We start from the raw sequence: 14,708 nt of genomic DNA, 5'->3' as shown, positions 1-14,708 counted from the left end.
CCCTCCTATGGTGACGGGCTGTGCCTGGCTTGTCATATCTTTTGTGCCACAGCCGTTGCCCCCCGTGAGGTGGGGCATGACTTGGCAATTTGTTGGGCCCTTGCTTGCAGCAAGTACTCTGTGAGCCCCCCTCAGTTTCTCCGGGTACTGGCTGCTTTTCTAATTACTATTGTTTCTCATCCAAATGATTATTCTCTCATTTTCATGTTACTCATTGTGTTTTTCAATGATGTTGCTCTTTTTTTTAACACACTGTTCCTATGCTATCGCAGTTTTTTCATGGCTCCGCGTTGTGGCACGGAAAAGTTTCCTTTAAAAAACTGACATCAGCACGCCGGGAGTGGCTTATATGGCTCCATTGACGTCACTTCCGTGGAAACGTCAGGATGGAGCCGGCAACGCCACCTCCTGGCGTGCAGAGGTATTGCGGGGGGAAAAAAAGTCTGGATCCAGTCTGACACCTGGGGTGATTTTCTAAGCTAAGGAATCTGCGGCTAGACTGCGTCTCTACCAGATATATCGTTACCAAAGGTAAGTAACTCTTCCACCAGAACTAGCGAACTGAACATACCAATAAATAACCTTTTTCTTTCTAAATGCTCTTGGATGAACTATGCTGCGGTAGGCTGCACCTCAGAGGAAGTAGATGTGCAGTGAGAAGAGGTAATTTTTTATGTAAACAACTGTGTTTGTTAGAATTTTAGTCCCTGGTTTCTTCTTTTTCAGCATAAACATTTCACGGAAGATATTCAAACTCGGCAGTACCGCTCTTTGGAAGTGTTGATTGGTTCAGGATACAGCACACCTGCTGATATTTGGAGCACAGCTTGTATGGTGCGTGACTATAACATTTATATCCTGTTGTAGATGTTTAAGTCCAGACACTTTGTTCTCACAGTTATTTTATTTTCCGATGGTTGTTTTTACTGCTTTGCTTTTTGATGTTCTGATGTTGGCATTCCTTTTTTCTCCCAGGCATTTGAATTGGCAACAGGGGACTTTTTATTTGAACCCCATTCTGGAGAAGACTACTCCAGAGACGAAGGTGAGTGCATATATCAAGGTGCCGGAGTGGTTTGGGTTAAAATTAAATAAGACATCTGACAGGCAGTGAACTAGATTAAAGTAATGACTCCTTATAGCCCGCTGGATAGATGAATCTGTTGATTAGATATTGTGGGTCTTCTTGATAGTGAACATGGTATAATGTATCTGATAGGTTTTGAGTATTTCATAGGGTAGGATTGCTGTCCAGATGATCTAAATGCGACTGACTGGGTTCTTTGTGAGGAAAGTTGGAGGAGCTTGTTCCGATATTTTTAAGGGGCAGGATGACTGAGTTATTTAGGGGGATCATATTTTGGAGAAATAGTTGTAAAATAGCTGCGTCCCTGTCCCACCATTCCATCATGTAACAATTCTGACGGATCTTATTCCTCAGCTTACAAATTTTCCCCTTACACCATACTATCTCCGAATCTTTTCCACCAATTGCTTGGGCGCTTTGACCGGTGTTGCCTTCAGATTGTGTGTCCGCTTCGCCTCCAGTAATAACAGCACAGAGCTGTATACAGGCGTCACCCTTGTATGTTGACGTGGGTTTCTTTCTGCACCCTAGATACAGGTCTGGAGCTCTGCGGCCAACCTTTGGCCAATCTCTTACTAACAACAAATTCTCTTTGGTTTTGTTGAGATTATGCTAGGGAAGTCTTGCCCCAAAAGGATACAGGCTTGAAGCCATATCGACACTGCAGAAAACCAGTGTCCATCACAAACAGGAAACATATCCACCACAAACCTGCATGACTTCTGCCTGTGATTATCTCTGGGCTCAGCCTGACGCACAATCCTGCGACAGATGCTTTTACTGATGTATCTGCAGTAGCATCAGTGACACTGCTTAGATGTCCCAGCACTGTCGCTCCAAATCCCGGGACCACTTCCACTCCAAATGGCCTTCTTCAGGTAAGTCAAAAGACAAGCCTTGTCATAAACCTAAGAAGTCTAAAAGGAATTAATCTCCTTCCCACCACTCCCATTCCTCGAGAAGTCGCACAGTCTGCACTCGATGGACCCGACTTCGCTCCATTTGTCCAACTCTGGAGACTATTCCTATCCTGGTCTAAGTGTGCCCTGGGTTTCCCAGGCCGTTGCTGACCCAACAGCAAGTTGAGGCCTAGAATAATTTCATGCATCAATTATTTCAGATGATTCGGAGTGCCTCGAGGCCCCATGGATCATCTGGGGCCTCCAGCTGGATAGCCACACACTGCCTTGGTGCTGACTGATCTGATTTGACTCCTATCCCATCCATACTTCAACACCTATGTGAAAGGCCATCATTGTTCCAACCATTCCATCACTGGTCCCTGTTCCAAAGGCATCATTGTGCAGTCTCTGATTGGCTCGCGATTAGATTACGCGAACGCCCTGTATATCGGGCTGCCGAAATATCTGCTGGCCCGATTGCAGATTGTGCAGAACTCGGCTGCAAGAGCCATTTTTGGTCTCCCAAGCAGGGTGAAAGCCTCTGAACTTCTTAGGAGATTGCATTGGCTGCCCATCGCCAAAAAAATCACCTTTAAGGTGCTGACCTTGGCATTCAAGGCCCTCCATTCAATTGGCCCTAAGTATATGGAGAAGCGCCTGGCTTTTTATGTTCCTAGGAGGTCGCTTCGGTCGGCATTGTTGGCCAAAGCTGTCGTTCCTCCGATTCAATTGGCCCGGATCGGAGGGCGTGCCTTTCGATACCTGGTCCCGCGTTGCTGGAATGAGCTACCTGTCTCCTTAAGAAAGTCAAACAATCTTCTTGCTTTCAGAAAGGAGCTGAAGACCTGGCTCTTCTCGGTATAATTTTTCTTTATGGGACCTCCGGAGCTGCTGTGTTGTGTCTCTTAGCTGTATGTCTCTTTGCCAAAGCGCCGGGACGCCCTTCGGGGCAGCCGTGCGCTATAGAAGAGAATTGAACATAACATAACATCATTTTCACATCTGGAAAGTTTTCGACCCAGCCGCTGCTATTGTCTCGAATGCGTAACCTCTATGTAGTACTGAAAAAAAGCAAGGCAAAGTGGTTGAGTTGTTCTGTTGTGCCAGGTGCCGCTGAGATTGTGGCAATGGCTCGACTTTAACAGGATATATGTGACGGCCAGTCTTTTGTTGCACTTGCTGTTTGCCAATACTAACCAGCTCAGCAGCTGTCATCTGGCAGGCCATGGATGGTGTTTGCACCCATAAGTAGTTCAAGACGTCTTTGCCCAGTAGAAATACTGCCACATCAGAGAATGCAGTGTCATAAAATGTTCGTGCTGCAATTTCCGCCTCATGGTTAGACCAAAGGTGCATTCCTCTTACAGTAAGGCCGAGACCACCTGTACACCTTCCCACTGCTACCTCTCTGCCAAGAATTCTGAAGGTAATCAGGATGGACTGGGCTCAGGAGAGCGTGGTAATGTAACCTAAACAATCTGAGTATTTGCTCTCTCCCCATCTACTTCTTTGAGAGGTCCTTCTGTCACAGCAAAAGGGCAGGGCTCTTCATCTGAACCTCCGCAATCTACACCACTGTGCACAATGCCTGGGAATTGCACAGAGCCAGTTGAGTAGGTCTAGCCTGCTTGTGGAAGTAGTAGACAATATCTTAGCTGCTCGTCGTGCATATCGTCTACTTATGCTGGTCACTGGGCAAAGATTGTGCCCTGATGTGACCCACTTTAGGTTAACTTACCCAGTGGCAATTTCCACCCCAATAGGTGATCCCAAGGACGTGCCACAACTAACCCCCAGCTTCCCCCAAAGCCCTCAGGCTACAGGGGAATGCCTGGACCCTATTGATGCCAGGCTGTGCTGCTGACTGCAAAGTGAAAGAATGAATGACCGCTTCAAACATCCATCAGCCTTTCACTAATGCAAAGCTCCCTGGGCAGCTGCGAGATCTCTGCAGCACATTAACTGTAACAGGTTGCATTGACCAGTCCTGCACTTAGCGCACTCATTTAAAGGTTCACCTCAGTATAATCCAAGGCAATGCACTCAACAAGTAATGCAGTTCCTAATGTGTTATTGTTTGTGTCATTTCTAGCTCCCCAATGTTTCGTCTTGGGCACCATTAAAGGTCATGTATCTGGCCTACATTTCTACATTTGCCTGACCAACCTTCATTGCTCAAATCACCATTTGTAATCTGTTTCTGAAAGGGCTCACATATATTTCCTCCTTTCCCTTTATTATGCCACAGTGAGACCCTCCCTTCGCCCTTGCATTTTTGATATGCACACCTTTGCTGCCTATGAACATCTACTGCCAGTTAAGACCATTACTTCTGTGAAGCATGTAAGTTACATTTAGGTCTGTCAGTGAAGCCTCCATATCTCTTCTGGCAAACTCATGCTTGGGACCCACGTTTCCTTGTTACCAGAAGTGATGTCACCCTTGTGCATGGGACAGTCTAAATCTCATCCCACTTTTGTCCTGCCACATCCCTCTAAGGAGGAGTGCCTGCAAAGGTTAGACGCCAAGAGAGCTCTTAGGTTCGAGGCATGTGGGCTGCTGAATTCATATCTATAGCATAGATCGCCGCCTAGTGTTGGGTCCGGATGATTGCACATTGTTGTCCTGGAAGAGTCTTCGAAGTATCACAAGATAGGTGGCTCCTACCCTGGACTACAGTGCGCATGGGCATCGACTCCATCCCCAGATAGTTTTTTTCCGCCATTGGGTTCGGATGCATATTTGATCACTCAAGATCGGAATCGATAGAAACTTTCTTTGGGCCCGAAGGCCTTTCCTATATCGTCGGTATTGTGTGCGTTCGGTGCCCAGCTCTGTTCCGGCTCAGTTCCTGAGTCGGACGTCCGGAGGACCCGCGTGGGTCTTCGGTGCTTGAGGCCTAGTCAACGCAGCCAGACTTCGACGAATCATCGTGGAACGGAGCCCGTTCAAGAGATGCCCCGTGTGCAACTCGAAGTATCCCCACATCGATGTCCACCCGGTGTGCAACAAGTGCCTGTCGCCGGATCACGATGAAGCCAACTGTATGGCTTGTTCCCGTTTTCGCTCCAAGAAGACGATTCGACTTCGGCGCGTGGCGCGCCAGGAGGCCCAGCTGACGGCCCCTGCCCCGGTGAACATTTTCGAGGGGGAAGAAGCAGACGAGCAGGAAGATCGGGAGCCGATTTCAACTCCAGCGGCGGAGATCGACTCCAACTACGACGCAGACGTAGAAATGCTCGATACAGAAGACGTCGTCGACGAGGTAGGAGACGGCAATGAGGCCTATGGGGCCACGGAAGATAGCTCAGGGGAAGAGCTATGCCCGTTCGAACAATCACTAAGGCTCAGGTCGAGGAATCGCCACATGGCCTTACCCAAGATCTTGCACCTGGATCCGCGGTCTCGCCTACGGGCCCGGCTACGGTCCCTCCTACGGAGCCGCCATTGGTGAAATCGAAACCGAAAGTGAAAGCTTCGCTCTCGACCAAACCGAAAGTGATAGAGACGCCGTCGACACAGAAGACGCCTGTCGCTTTGGTCGCCTCCACGTCTTCCGACATGTCGGGCCAGTCGAAGCCGAAGAAGGTTGTCGATCCGGTGAAGTCGCTCAAGAGCGTCGAACCGAAGTCGCACAAGGGCGTCGATCCGAAGACTGGGGCACCGAAGAAAGATGTCAAGGCCGCCGACCCGAAACCAAAGGCCGTCGACACAACCAAAGGACTTGAAGCTCCAAAGGCTGTCGACCCAGCACGTCGCCCGGACCAGGCCAAAGGTAATGTCGCACTCGAGTCTGCACATGCTGCTGGATCGAGAACACCTGTTGGGTCGACTAAACCGTCCGCATCCTTCACGAAGCAGGTATCGGACTCGTTGCAACGCATCAGGAACAAGGCTTCCGCGGTCGATCCGAAGGTCACTTCCACCCCGAAGCCCGCTGCGAAACCACCAAAGTCGACGGCGCCGATCCAATTCACGCTGCCGCCGAAGGCGTTCGCGCCCAGGACAGTCGACGACACGCCCTAGAAGGTGTCCACGGGACCGCAGCCACCACCTGCAGTTGTAGGCACAAAACACCGACAACCCCTGATGGAAGAGCCGTCGGAGCTATTTATCGACGTCGACACCGGCAAACTTTCCATCTACAAGCGAAAGATCACGCAGGCACAGCCAATAGAGTCCTACACAATTCCTTTGAAGAGGAAAAAGGCTTCTACGGATTCCCCAGTTCTGACTGAACCTATTTATCCACGGCCTCAGGACACTGCTCCAACCTCACCAACTTACTCTGATGTGAAGGCTGGGGAAGGGGAGGATGAAGAGTACAACTTCCCTGTTGACACTGATCCTGAGGATCAACATAACTCAGCGACAGATGCTGGGGACCCAGGGGATCCGCAAACTGCCCCGGACACTCAAGTATATACTGTTAAAACCTCGCCTACTGAGGATTCAGCGGCATTTAATGCTCTAATTGAGAGGGCAGCTAAAAATCACGACGTCCAGCTGCATGCTGACCCTTGAAGTGGATTTTCTGTTTGATACCTTTTCCACGTCTGAAAAGACTGTCAAAACTCTGCCAATGCTGAAGGGGTTTTTGAAACATGCTGCAGACATTTTTAAAGAACCCACACGTGACAGGGTTATAAACCCCAGAATTGAGAAGAAATATCGGCCGGCACCTGGCGACCCTACATACATCAAGGGCCAGTTGCCGTTGGACTCTCTAGTTGTTTCTAATGCCCGGAAGAGGGCGAATTCACAAACTACTGGTGATGCTCCTCCCCCTGACAAAGAGTCTAAAGTGCTAGAAGCATCAGGGAAGAGGGTGGCGGCTCAAGCGGCCAATATCTGGCGTATTTCTAACACTCAGGCCCTCTTGGCCAGATATGACAGGGCACACTATGATACACTTGAGACCCTGTTACAACACTTGCCAGACGAGTATAAGGAGGCAGCGGAGATGCTCATTCAGGAAGGGAAGCTCATCTCAAATGCTTCTATTAAATGTGCACTGGACGCAGCAGACACCGCGGCCAGGGCCATTAACACAAGTGTGATGTTGAGACGTCAGGCCTGGCTCAGAATCTCCGGCTTCAAACCAGAGATACAAACCACCATCCTCAATCAGCCTGTAAACCCTGATCACTTATTTGGACCTGAGGTGGATACCACCCTGGAAAAAATAAAGAAAGACACCGAGACTGCGAAGTCCATGGGGGCTCTTCAGTCCCAGCAGTTCAGGGGTAGTACTTTTCGTCGCTCAGGCAATAGAGGTGTTTCCAGAGGCCAGATGTCCCAGCAAACACAGTACACGAAAGGTGGTGCACAAACCTCTTAAAACAAGAAGAGTAGAGGCGGCTATTGCGGCAACAGCACCAAGGGCAGAGGTCGTGGAAACAACAACTCCCGATCCTCCGCCACCAACAAACAGTGACGCCTTTTCACTGCCCCCCGGCCATACCACACCTGTCGGGGGGAGACTCCAACAGTTCCTGCCGGTCTGGAAATCCATCACCACAGACAGCTGGGTCAGAAAACTTATACAGTACGGTTATTGTCTAGAGTTAACGTCCACTCCACCCAACATTCCACCAAGGCACCGTCCTATGTCAACAGAGCATTTGCACTTATTGCAGCAAGAGGTGCTCGTCATGCTTCAAAAAGGGGCAATTGAGCTTGTGCCAGTGGAGCAACAGGGCTCGGGAGTATACTCCCTGTACTTCTTGATCCCAAAGGAGGACGGGTCCCTGCGACCCATTCTGGACCTCAGGCCCCTGAACCAGTACATTCTCTCAGAACACTTTCATATGCTCACGCTGCAGCAGGTTCTTCCGTTGCTCAATCAAGGGGATTTCCTCGCAACATTAGATCTAAAAGATGCATATTTTCACATTTCACTACATCCGTCACACAGAAAATACCTCAGATTCACCATTCAGAATCAGCATTACCAATTCAAGGTCCTCCCTTTCGGAGTGACCACAGCGCCCAGGGTGTTCTCAAAATGCCTGGCGACAGTGGCAGCGCACCTCAGGAGACAAAAAGTTCACGTCTACCCTTATCTGGACGACTGGCTTGTCCAAGCAAAGTCAGCCCAGCAGTGCGCTGCCAACATGTCCCACACCATTCATCTTCTTCACGATCTGGGTTTCTCGCTAAATTATCCAAAGTCGCACCTTCAGCCGGCCCATGTGCGGCAGTATCTGGGCGCAACAATAGATACTCTGGCAGCCACAGCTCAGCCAAATTCTGTGAGGATCAACAACATTCAGTCGCTGATCCAGAAATTCAGACCGCAACACTCGCTTCCAGCACGAGTGTTCATGCAGTTGATAGGCATGATGGCCTCCTGCATCTTCATAGTCCCGCATGCGAGACTACATATGCGTCCGCTTCAAGAGTGCTTGGCACGTCAGTGGAATCAGGCTCACGGACAGTTGAAAGACCTAGTGTTGGTGACCGGTCGGGCATACAACTCTCTGCATTGGTGGAATCCACACAACCTTTGCAAAGGCCGACCGTTCCAAGAGCCTGTTCCACAGATCATCCTAACAACGGACGCTTCTCTACAGGGTTGGGGAGCTCATGTGCTCCACTACACAGTGCAGGGACTATGGACAACACGGCAAAGGAAGATGCACATCAACCACTTAGAGCTAATGGCAATCTTCCTGGCGATGAAGGCATTCAAGGTACATCTGTGCAACAAAGTCGTTTTGATCCGGACGGACAACATGACAGCCATGTACTACATTCAGAAGCAGGGAGGTACACACTCTCCACAGTTGTCTCATCTGGCTCAGAGCATGTGGAAGTGGGCCATTCAGAGGAACATCTTCCTCATGGCGGAACACCTCCCAGGCATGGACAATCAGATGGCGGATCTGCTCAGCAGGTACAGCCACCAGATGCACGAGTGGGAGATACATCCATCAGTGCTCCACCCGTACTTCCAGCAGTGGGGTCATCCAGAGATAGACCTGTTTGCCACAAGGGAAAACGCCAAATGCCAAAGCTTCGCCGCCAGGTTCCCGCACCCACAGTCGCAGGGCAATGCGATATGGATGAACTGGTCAGGCAAATTTGCGTACGCTTTTCCCCCAGCGCCTCTAATACCGCTGGTGGCACGAAAGCTAAAGCAACACTCGATGACGCTCATCCTGGTTGCTCCAACGTGGGCCCGCCAACCATGGTACACCACGTTTCTAGAACTTTCCGTGGTACCGCATCAAAGGCTGCATCTCACACCCAGGCTTTTGACGCAGAGCCATGGCGACATTCAGCACCCAGATCCGCAACAGCTCAACCTGGCGTCTTAGAGTTTGGCTACCTCAACTTGCCTCCTGACTGCATGGATATCATACGGGAGGCAAGAAAGCCCACCACCAGAGCATGCTACACAGCAAAATGGAAGCGGTTTGTCATTTATTGCGTGGAACACAACATTGACCCGCTTGACGCGTCCACGCACAACATAATTTGTTATCTGCTGCACCTTTACAAATGCAATCTGGCATATGCTTCCATTCGGATACATTTATCCGCCGTTGCAGCTTATCTCCAAAACAGGCAGCATCTCTCCCTTTTCCGAGTACCTGCCATTAAAGCTTTCCTAGAAGGGCTCAAGCGTGTCATTCCTCCCAGGACCCCTCCTGCTCCTGAGTGGAATCTTAATGTGGTACTCACCCGACTGATGGGTCCACCTTTTGAGCCTCTACACTCGTGCGAGTTTCAATTCCTAACGTGGAAAGTAGCTTTCCTAATAGCCATTACGTCACTGCGACGTGTTAGTGAGCTCCAGGCGCTCACAGTACAAGAACCTTTCATACAGATTCACTCCAACCGGGTGGTGCTGCGCACTAACCCTAAATTTCTTCCGAAGGTGGTTTCACAGTTCCATGTCAATCAAACTATTGAACTGCCCGTGTTCTTCCAAAATCCAGAGACGGTGGCTGAAAGAATGCTCCACACTCTGGACGTCAAACGTGCTTTAATGTACTACATTGATAGAACCAAAGATTTTAGGAAAACGAAACAACTCTTTGTTGCCTTTTCTGCCCAACACAAAGACAACCCTATTTCAAAAGCGGGTATAGCCAGGTGGATCGTTAAGTGTATTCAAATTTGCTATCAAAAAGCTAAGCGCACTTTAACGGTCCCCCCTAGAGCCCACTCCACCCGTAAGTTGGGGGCCTCCATGGCTTTCCTCGGAAATAACCCTTTGGAAGACATTTGTAGAGCAGCCACATGGTCTACCCCACACACATTTACTAAACACTACTGTGTAGATGTGCACTCCAAGCAGCAGGCAGCTGTCGGGCAGGCTGTTCTCAAAACACTTTTTCAGACGTCTGCAGCTGGCACAGGCGGCCGCCCCTAATGGAGGGACTGCTATATATTCTATGCTATAGATATGAATTCAGCAGCCCACATGCCTCGAACTGAATATGCTACTTACCAGTATGCATCTGTTCTTGGCATGTAGGGCTGCTGACATTCATATCGCCCGCCCTCCTCCCCGGCGCCTGTAGCGGCTGCAGAATTTACACTTTCTCCTAGCATGGCCATCGCTCACACTGTTACACTCCATCTTTGCCACAATGTCTAAAAACAATCTGGGGATGGAGTCGATGCCCATGTGCACTGTAGTCCAGGGGAGGAGCCACCTATCTCGTGATACTTCGAAGACTCTTCCAGGACAACAATGTGCAATCATCCGGACCCAACACTAGGCGGCGATCTTTGCTATAGATATGAATGTCCGCAGCCCTACATGCCAAGAACAGATGCATACTGGTAAGTACCATATTCACTTTTGCACCAAAAGGATCAAGGATTAACAGGTGGATGACCAGCTTTTTGCTGCGTTTGCTGGTGCTAAAAAAGGAAGGGAAGCTCAGAAGTCCCCCTTGCCTAGATGGATTATCTGTGCATAAAAATGTGTTATACCCAGGCCAAGGAGGAGCCTTCGAAGCGTCTCTCAGCTCATTCGACCACAGCCAAGGCCTCCACCGCGTAATTGGCTATGACTGTTCCAGTGTCGTAAGTCTGCCAAACTACTACTTGGGAGTCAATTCATATCTTCACCAGGCTTAACTGTCTTCATTCTCAAGTCCACAGTGAGGACTATTTTGTGCATTCACTTCTCCAGGACCTCCTGGTGTAAAGTCCACTCCTTAGACTCTCCACCCGTTGGAAGATACTGCTTTGATGCCTGTTCAAAAGGTGTTCATCTGTGGTTAGAAGTATCCACCAGAAAAACAATATGCCATACTTATGTTCGGTAACATTCTTTCTGGGAGCATGCTCCCATTCCTCACCATCCTCTTTGTTCTTTTACCTCGATCATATAAGTTTCCAAAAAGATCCCATGATAGGTTAGGCATACTGCTAGGTTTGCACTCCTATTACAGATGATCTGCATCAGAGGATGCAGAAGATTTGCAGAAGAAACTGAATATAGCGCGCAAGGGTAGCACCTGTGTATGGCTCTATGCCATCACGTTTAGAGGTGGGACTATGTTCTGTTCATCCAGTTGCACCACCTGTCTTGCGTGGGAGCAATTGCTGGAAAGTTATGAATCCAGTCAGGCAACTGGGGAAATTCATAAGGTGATAAATCCCAGGTTCGAATACCCACCAGAAAGAATGTTACCAAATGGAAGTAACTTGTTATGTTTTTTTCTCTTCCACCTACTCTGCTTCCTATTGCATTTCCTCCACTTTATAGGTGGGATAGTGTCATTGGCGATCTCTATTGTACGAAAGTTGAATATCAGGTGAACATGCATATACATATATTTATTGCAACTACATGAATCTTAAAGTATACAGTTTTAATTCCTCCATATTGCTAGTTACAATCATCTTTCAGTGCTCTTGTTTCAAGTCCTATTAGCAATGCTGTTTTGAGATCCCTGGTATCAAGTGTCGGGTACTAAACATTTTCCTCAAAGCTCCAAACTAACTGGTCAACTGGGCTGTTATTAAGTATCTGCCTTACTCAGTATGGCATACACAATCATTTCTGTGCATCACCTTTTAGCCTGCATTCGTCCATATGGGGAACTGTAAGAACTTGGATTGTGATCCTATGTCTGCTTTTCCAGCCTAAAGTTTTAGCACTTTCAGGGTATTTTCTTCTTTATACACTGTGCCTTTTCTTCCAGTGTGCCTTACGAAAAGTTTTTCTTCTGGTTTTCGAGCACTGCCATTATTTTCTTTCACAGTTGTCCAGGTTCAAGATTGTTATTGTCTCCGATTTGCAGAATCTGACGTGCCCTATGAATATCTTGACTCGATAGGCCTAAGAAGCTTCTTGCCAAAATAAAATTGTAATTCATGTCTGAGATTTTGATAATCATGCATTGGTAGGGTGCAGGATGTATACTACTCCCAACTAATGTTGAACGATAAACAATGGTTTCCACAAATTTGTCAAAGAATCTAGATTAGTGAACACTATAGAAGAATTCAGCGCATAGGGTGATTTCTGTGCTTTTAGACATGGTATTTAGGTGCATGAGATTCAGAAACATGTTCTGAATATATTGATGCCACTCACTCAGGTATCGAGTTGCAGACAGATCTTAGCCAAAAGACACAAGAGGTTTCCACTATTAAAGGCTTTTTGAAGTAACGGATGTGCCCGTCCAGAGTGATGTGATCAAACATGGTGGTAGCTATGGAGATAATGTTGAACGCATGAGCCAGTAACGTGGCAGGCTCAATATGCTATTCACTTGGCTTTAAAAGCAGGCAGTATAATGACTAAAGGACAGGTTACATGTGCATATAAATATTTTGGCTACATCTTTGTCTTGCAGGTGTGTTAGTTACAACAGTGACTTGCGCCCTTTGAGGGGTTGTAGATAAGGAAATGCTTGACATAGGTATTGCATTATATATTGTAGAGACGCTTATGCTAACTTGGTTGTCTTGTACCACGATGACTCCTAGATTCCATGCTTGGTTTCTTTTAGGTTATGAGATAGTTTAAACTCTTTTGGCTGTATGGTAGGCAGATCATAGTTTGTTCAGTCCCTGCAAGCTGCTATCTCAGTTTTCGAAGTGTTCAGCTTGAGGTGGTTAGTTAGTAGCCAGTGGTCAACAGCTAAGAGTCATTGGTGTATGGTATAGGAATCACGATTTGATGAATTTTCTAGCTTTGTTATTATTTGTATGTCATCAGTATAATTATAGTAATTGAGGTCCAAGGAGCAGATGTTTGTTACAAGGCTAAAGTGCACGTTAAATAGGAAGTGGATGATGATGACGCCCTGGGGAAAGTTGCTGGGTAGAAATGGTAAAATTATATGATGGTACATGTCAGTACTCTATATTCCTATATTTTCAGGTCTCTGTAGCAGTGCACGGTGATGGAAATTGTCTAAGGCAGAGGAGAGATTTAGTAACGGTAGTGCCTCGACTACATCTGATTCAGTAGTAGTCTTGATGTCATATCATGTCCTAATCCATGCGGCGTCTTTCAGGGAGACCATCATTGAAGGCTGTTATTTGACTGAATACTGACTTTTCAGTGAATGTGTCTAAGAAAGGGTCATCTCAAAGTCGGGTTGCAGTCTAGTTATTTTAAGAACGTTTTGGATGTAGGGGTTTCTATGTTTGGGCATTGTTCTGCTGTTAATGAAGATATCCTTAACAGACAAAGGTCTGCTAGTGATCCTGAATTTTTTATATGGTTGGAGAACTCATCTGATTGGGATTTAGAAAGTAGCCTTGTCCAGATATTTTTACAGATCGGTTGCTCTTGAGATGAAGTGGTATGCCAAGGAGTCATGCAGTTCTTATGAGTGAATGACTTCTGAGATGGACCGAGAGTAATGCTCTTTCTCCTTTAGGCTAATCTTAATTGATAATCATGCACATTCAATAGTCCTGACTATGCGTGGGATCTGAAGCACTTACATATATTTCTGGTGAGTATTTCCACCGTCAGATTCCTGACTTCTTAAATCTCCCCCTGGCACCAAACTGGTTCTGGAAAGTTGAAATAGCTATCCTACACTACAGCGTTGAAATATCTCTCAAATATAGGACGTCAGAGTCCTTCAAGACGCCAACCTGGCACACTGCCATTGGTTCCTTTGTTCTGCATTTTTCGGGGACCAGTAGTAGCTCCCCACAAAACATTTCCTCTAAAAAAAAAACTTTTCACTGTTTTCAGTGTGCCTGCATTGAAAGTTTCAGGTTCTCCAACATTGTATCTTTATGTATTCACATGATTGAATTATTATTCGTCGCCAGGCTCGGAATTCTCGGTACATTAAAATAGCAGTATACAGTGTAATATGGCCATAGGCCTATATTAACATAGTATATTTAGTAGCACATTCACCTCATTTGAAAAAAACCAAACTTTAGCCAGTGAGGTGGAAGCTTAAGCTCTCCTACTCCCCCTAGAGACCACCATAGCTCAGTTATCTATTGAACATCCTGTGTGAAGAATTCCCTTGGCAAAGCTCTGCTCTGACCTCAAACCTCAAACTTAAATCTGTTACATTTCTGATCTGCCCTGGATTTGAACCAGCCTTATCGTCGGCTAAAGTACTTTGAGTTGTTTTTAGGGGAAGTATATCAAATTCTGGACTAGGGAGATCCTTATCTCTTGCAGCCAACTGTCACCATGTCTGACAGAATAAATCAGTATTTGAGCCCTGTTCAGCTTTGTGACCTTAAGAATATTTACATTGATG

The 14,708-nt window shown here is 47.3% G+C and overlaps 1 protein-coding gene across 3 annotated transcripts in view; it reads left to right on the top strand.

The window, feature by feature from the left end:
- Window positions 1-14,708, top strand: part of SRPK1 (SRSF protein kinase 1) — an 869,057-nt gene that overhangs the window by 706,300 nt on the left and 148,049 nt on the right. For all 3 annotated transcript variants that reach the window (XM_078644338.1, XM_078644339.1, XM_078644340.1), the window contains exons 13-14: window positions 727-834; window positions 976-1,045. In XM_078644338.1, the coding sequence (XP_078500464.1) occupies window positions 727-834; window positions 976-1,045 (178 nt within the window). The remainder of the gene's footprint in view (window positions 1-726; window positions 835-975; window positions 1,046-14,708) is intronic.

Source organism: Lissotriton helveticus, chromosome 5_1 (assembly GCF_964261635.1).
Source record: "Lissotriton helveticus chromosome 5_1, aLisHel1.1, whole genome shotgun sequence".
In the NCBI taxonomy this organism is placed as follows: Eukaryota; Metazoa; Chordata; class Amphibia; order Caudata; family Salamandridae; genus Lissotriton; species Lissotriton helveticus.
The sequence above is the reverse complement of the archived record's forward strand: the minus strand, read 5'-3'. Positions and strand labels throughout refer to the sequence as shown.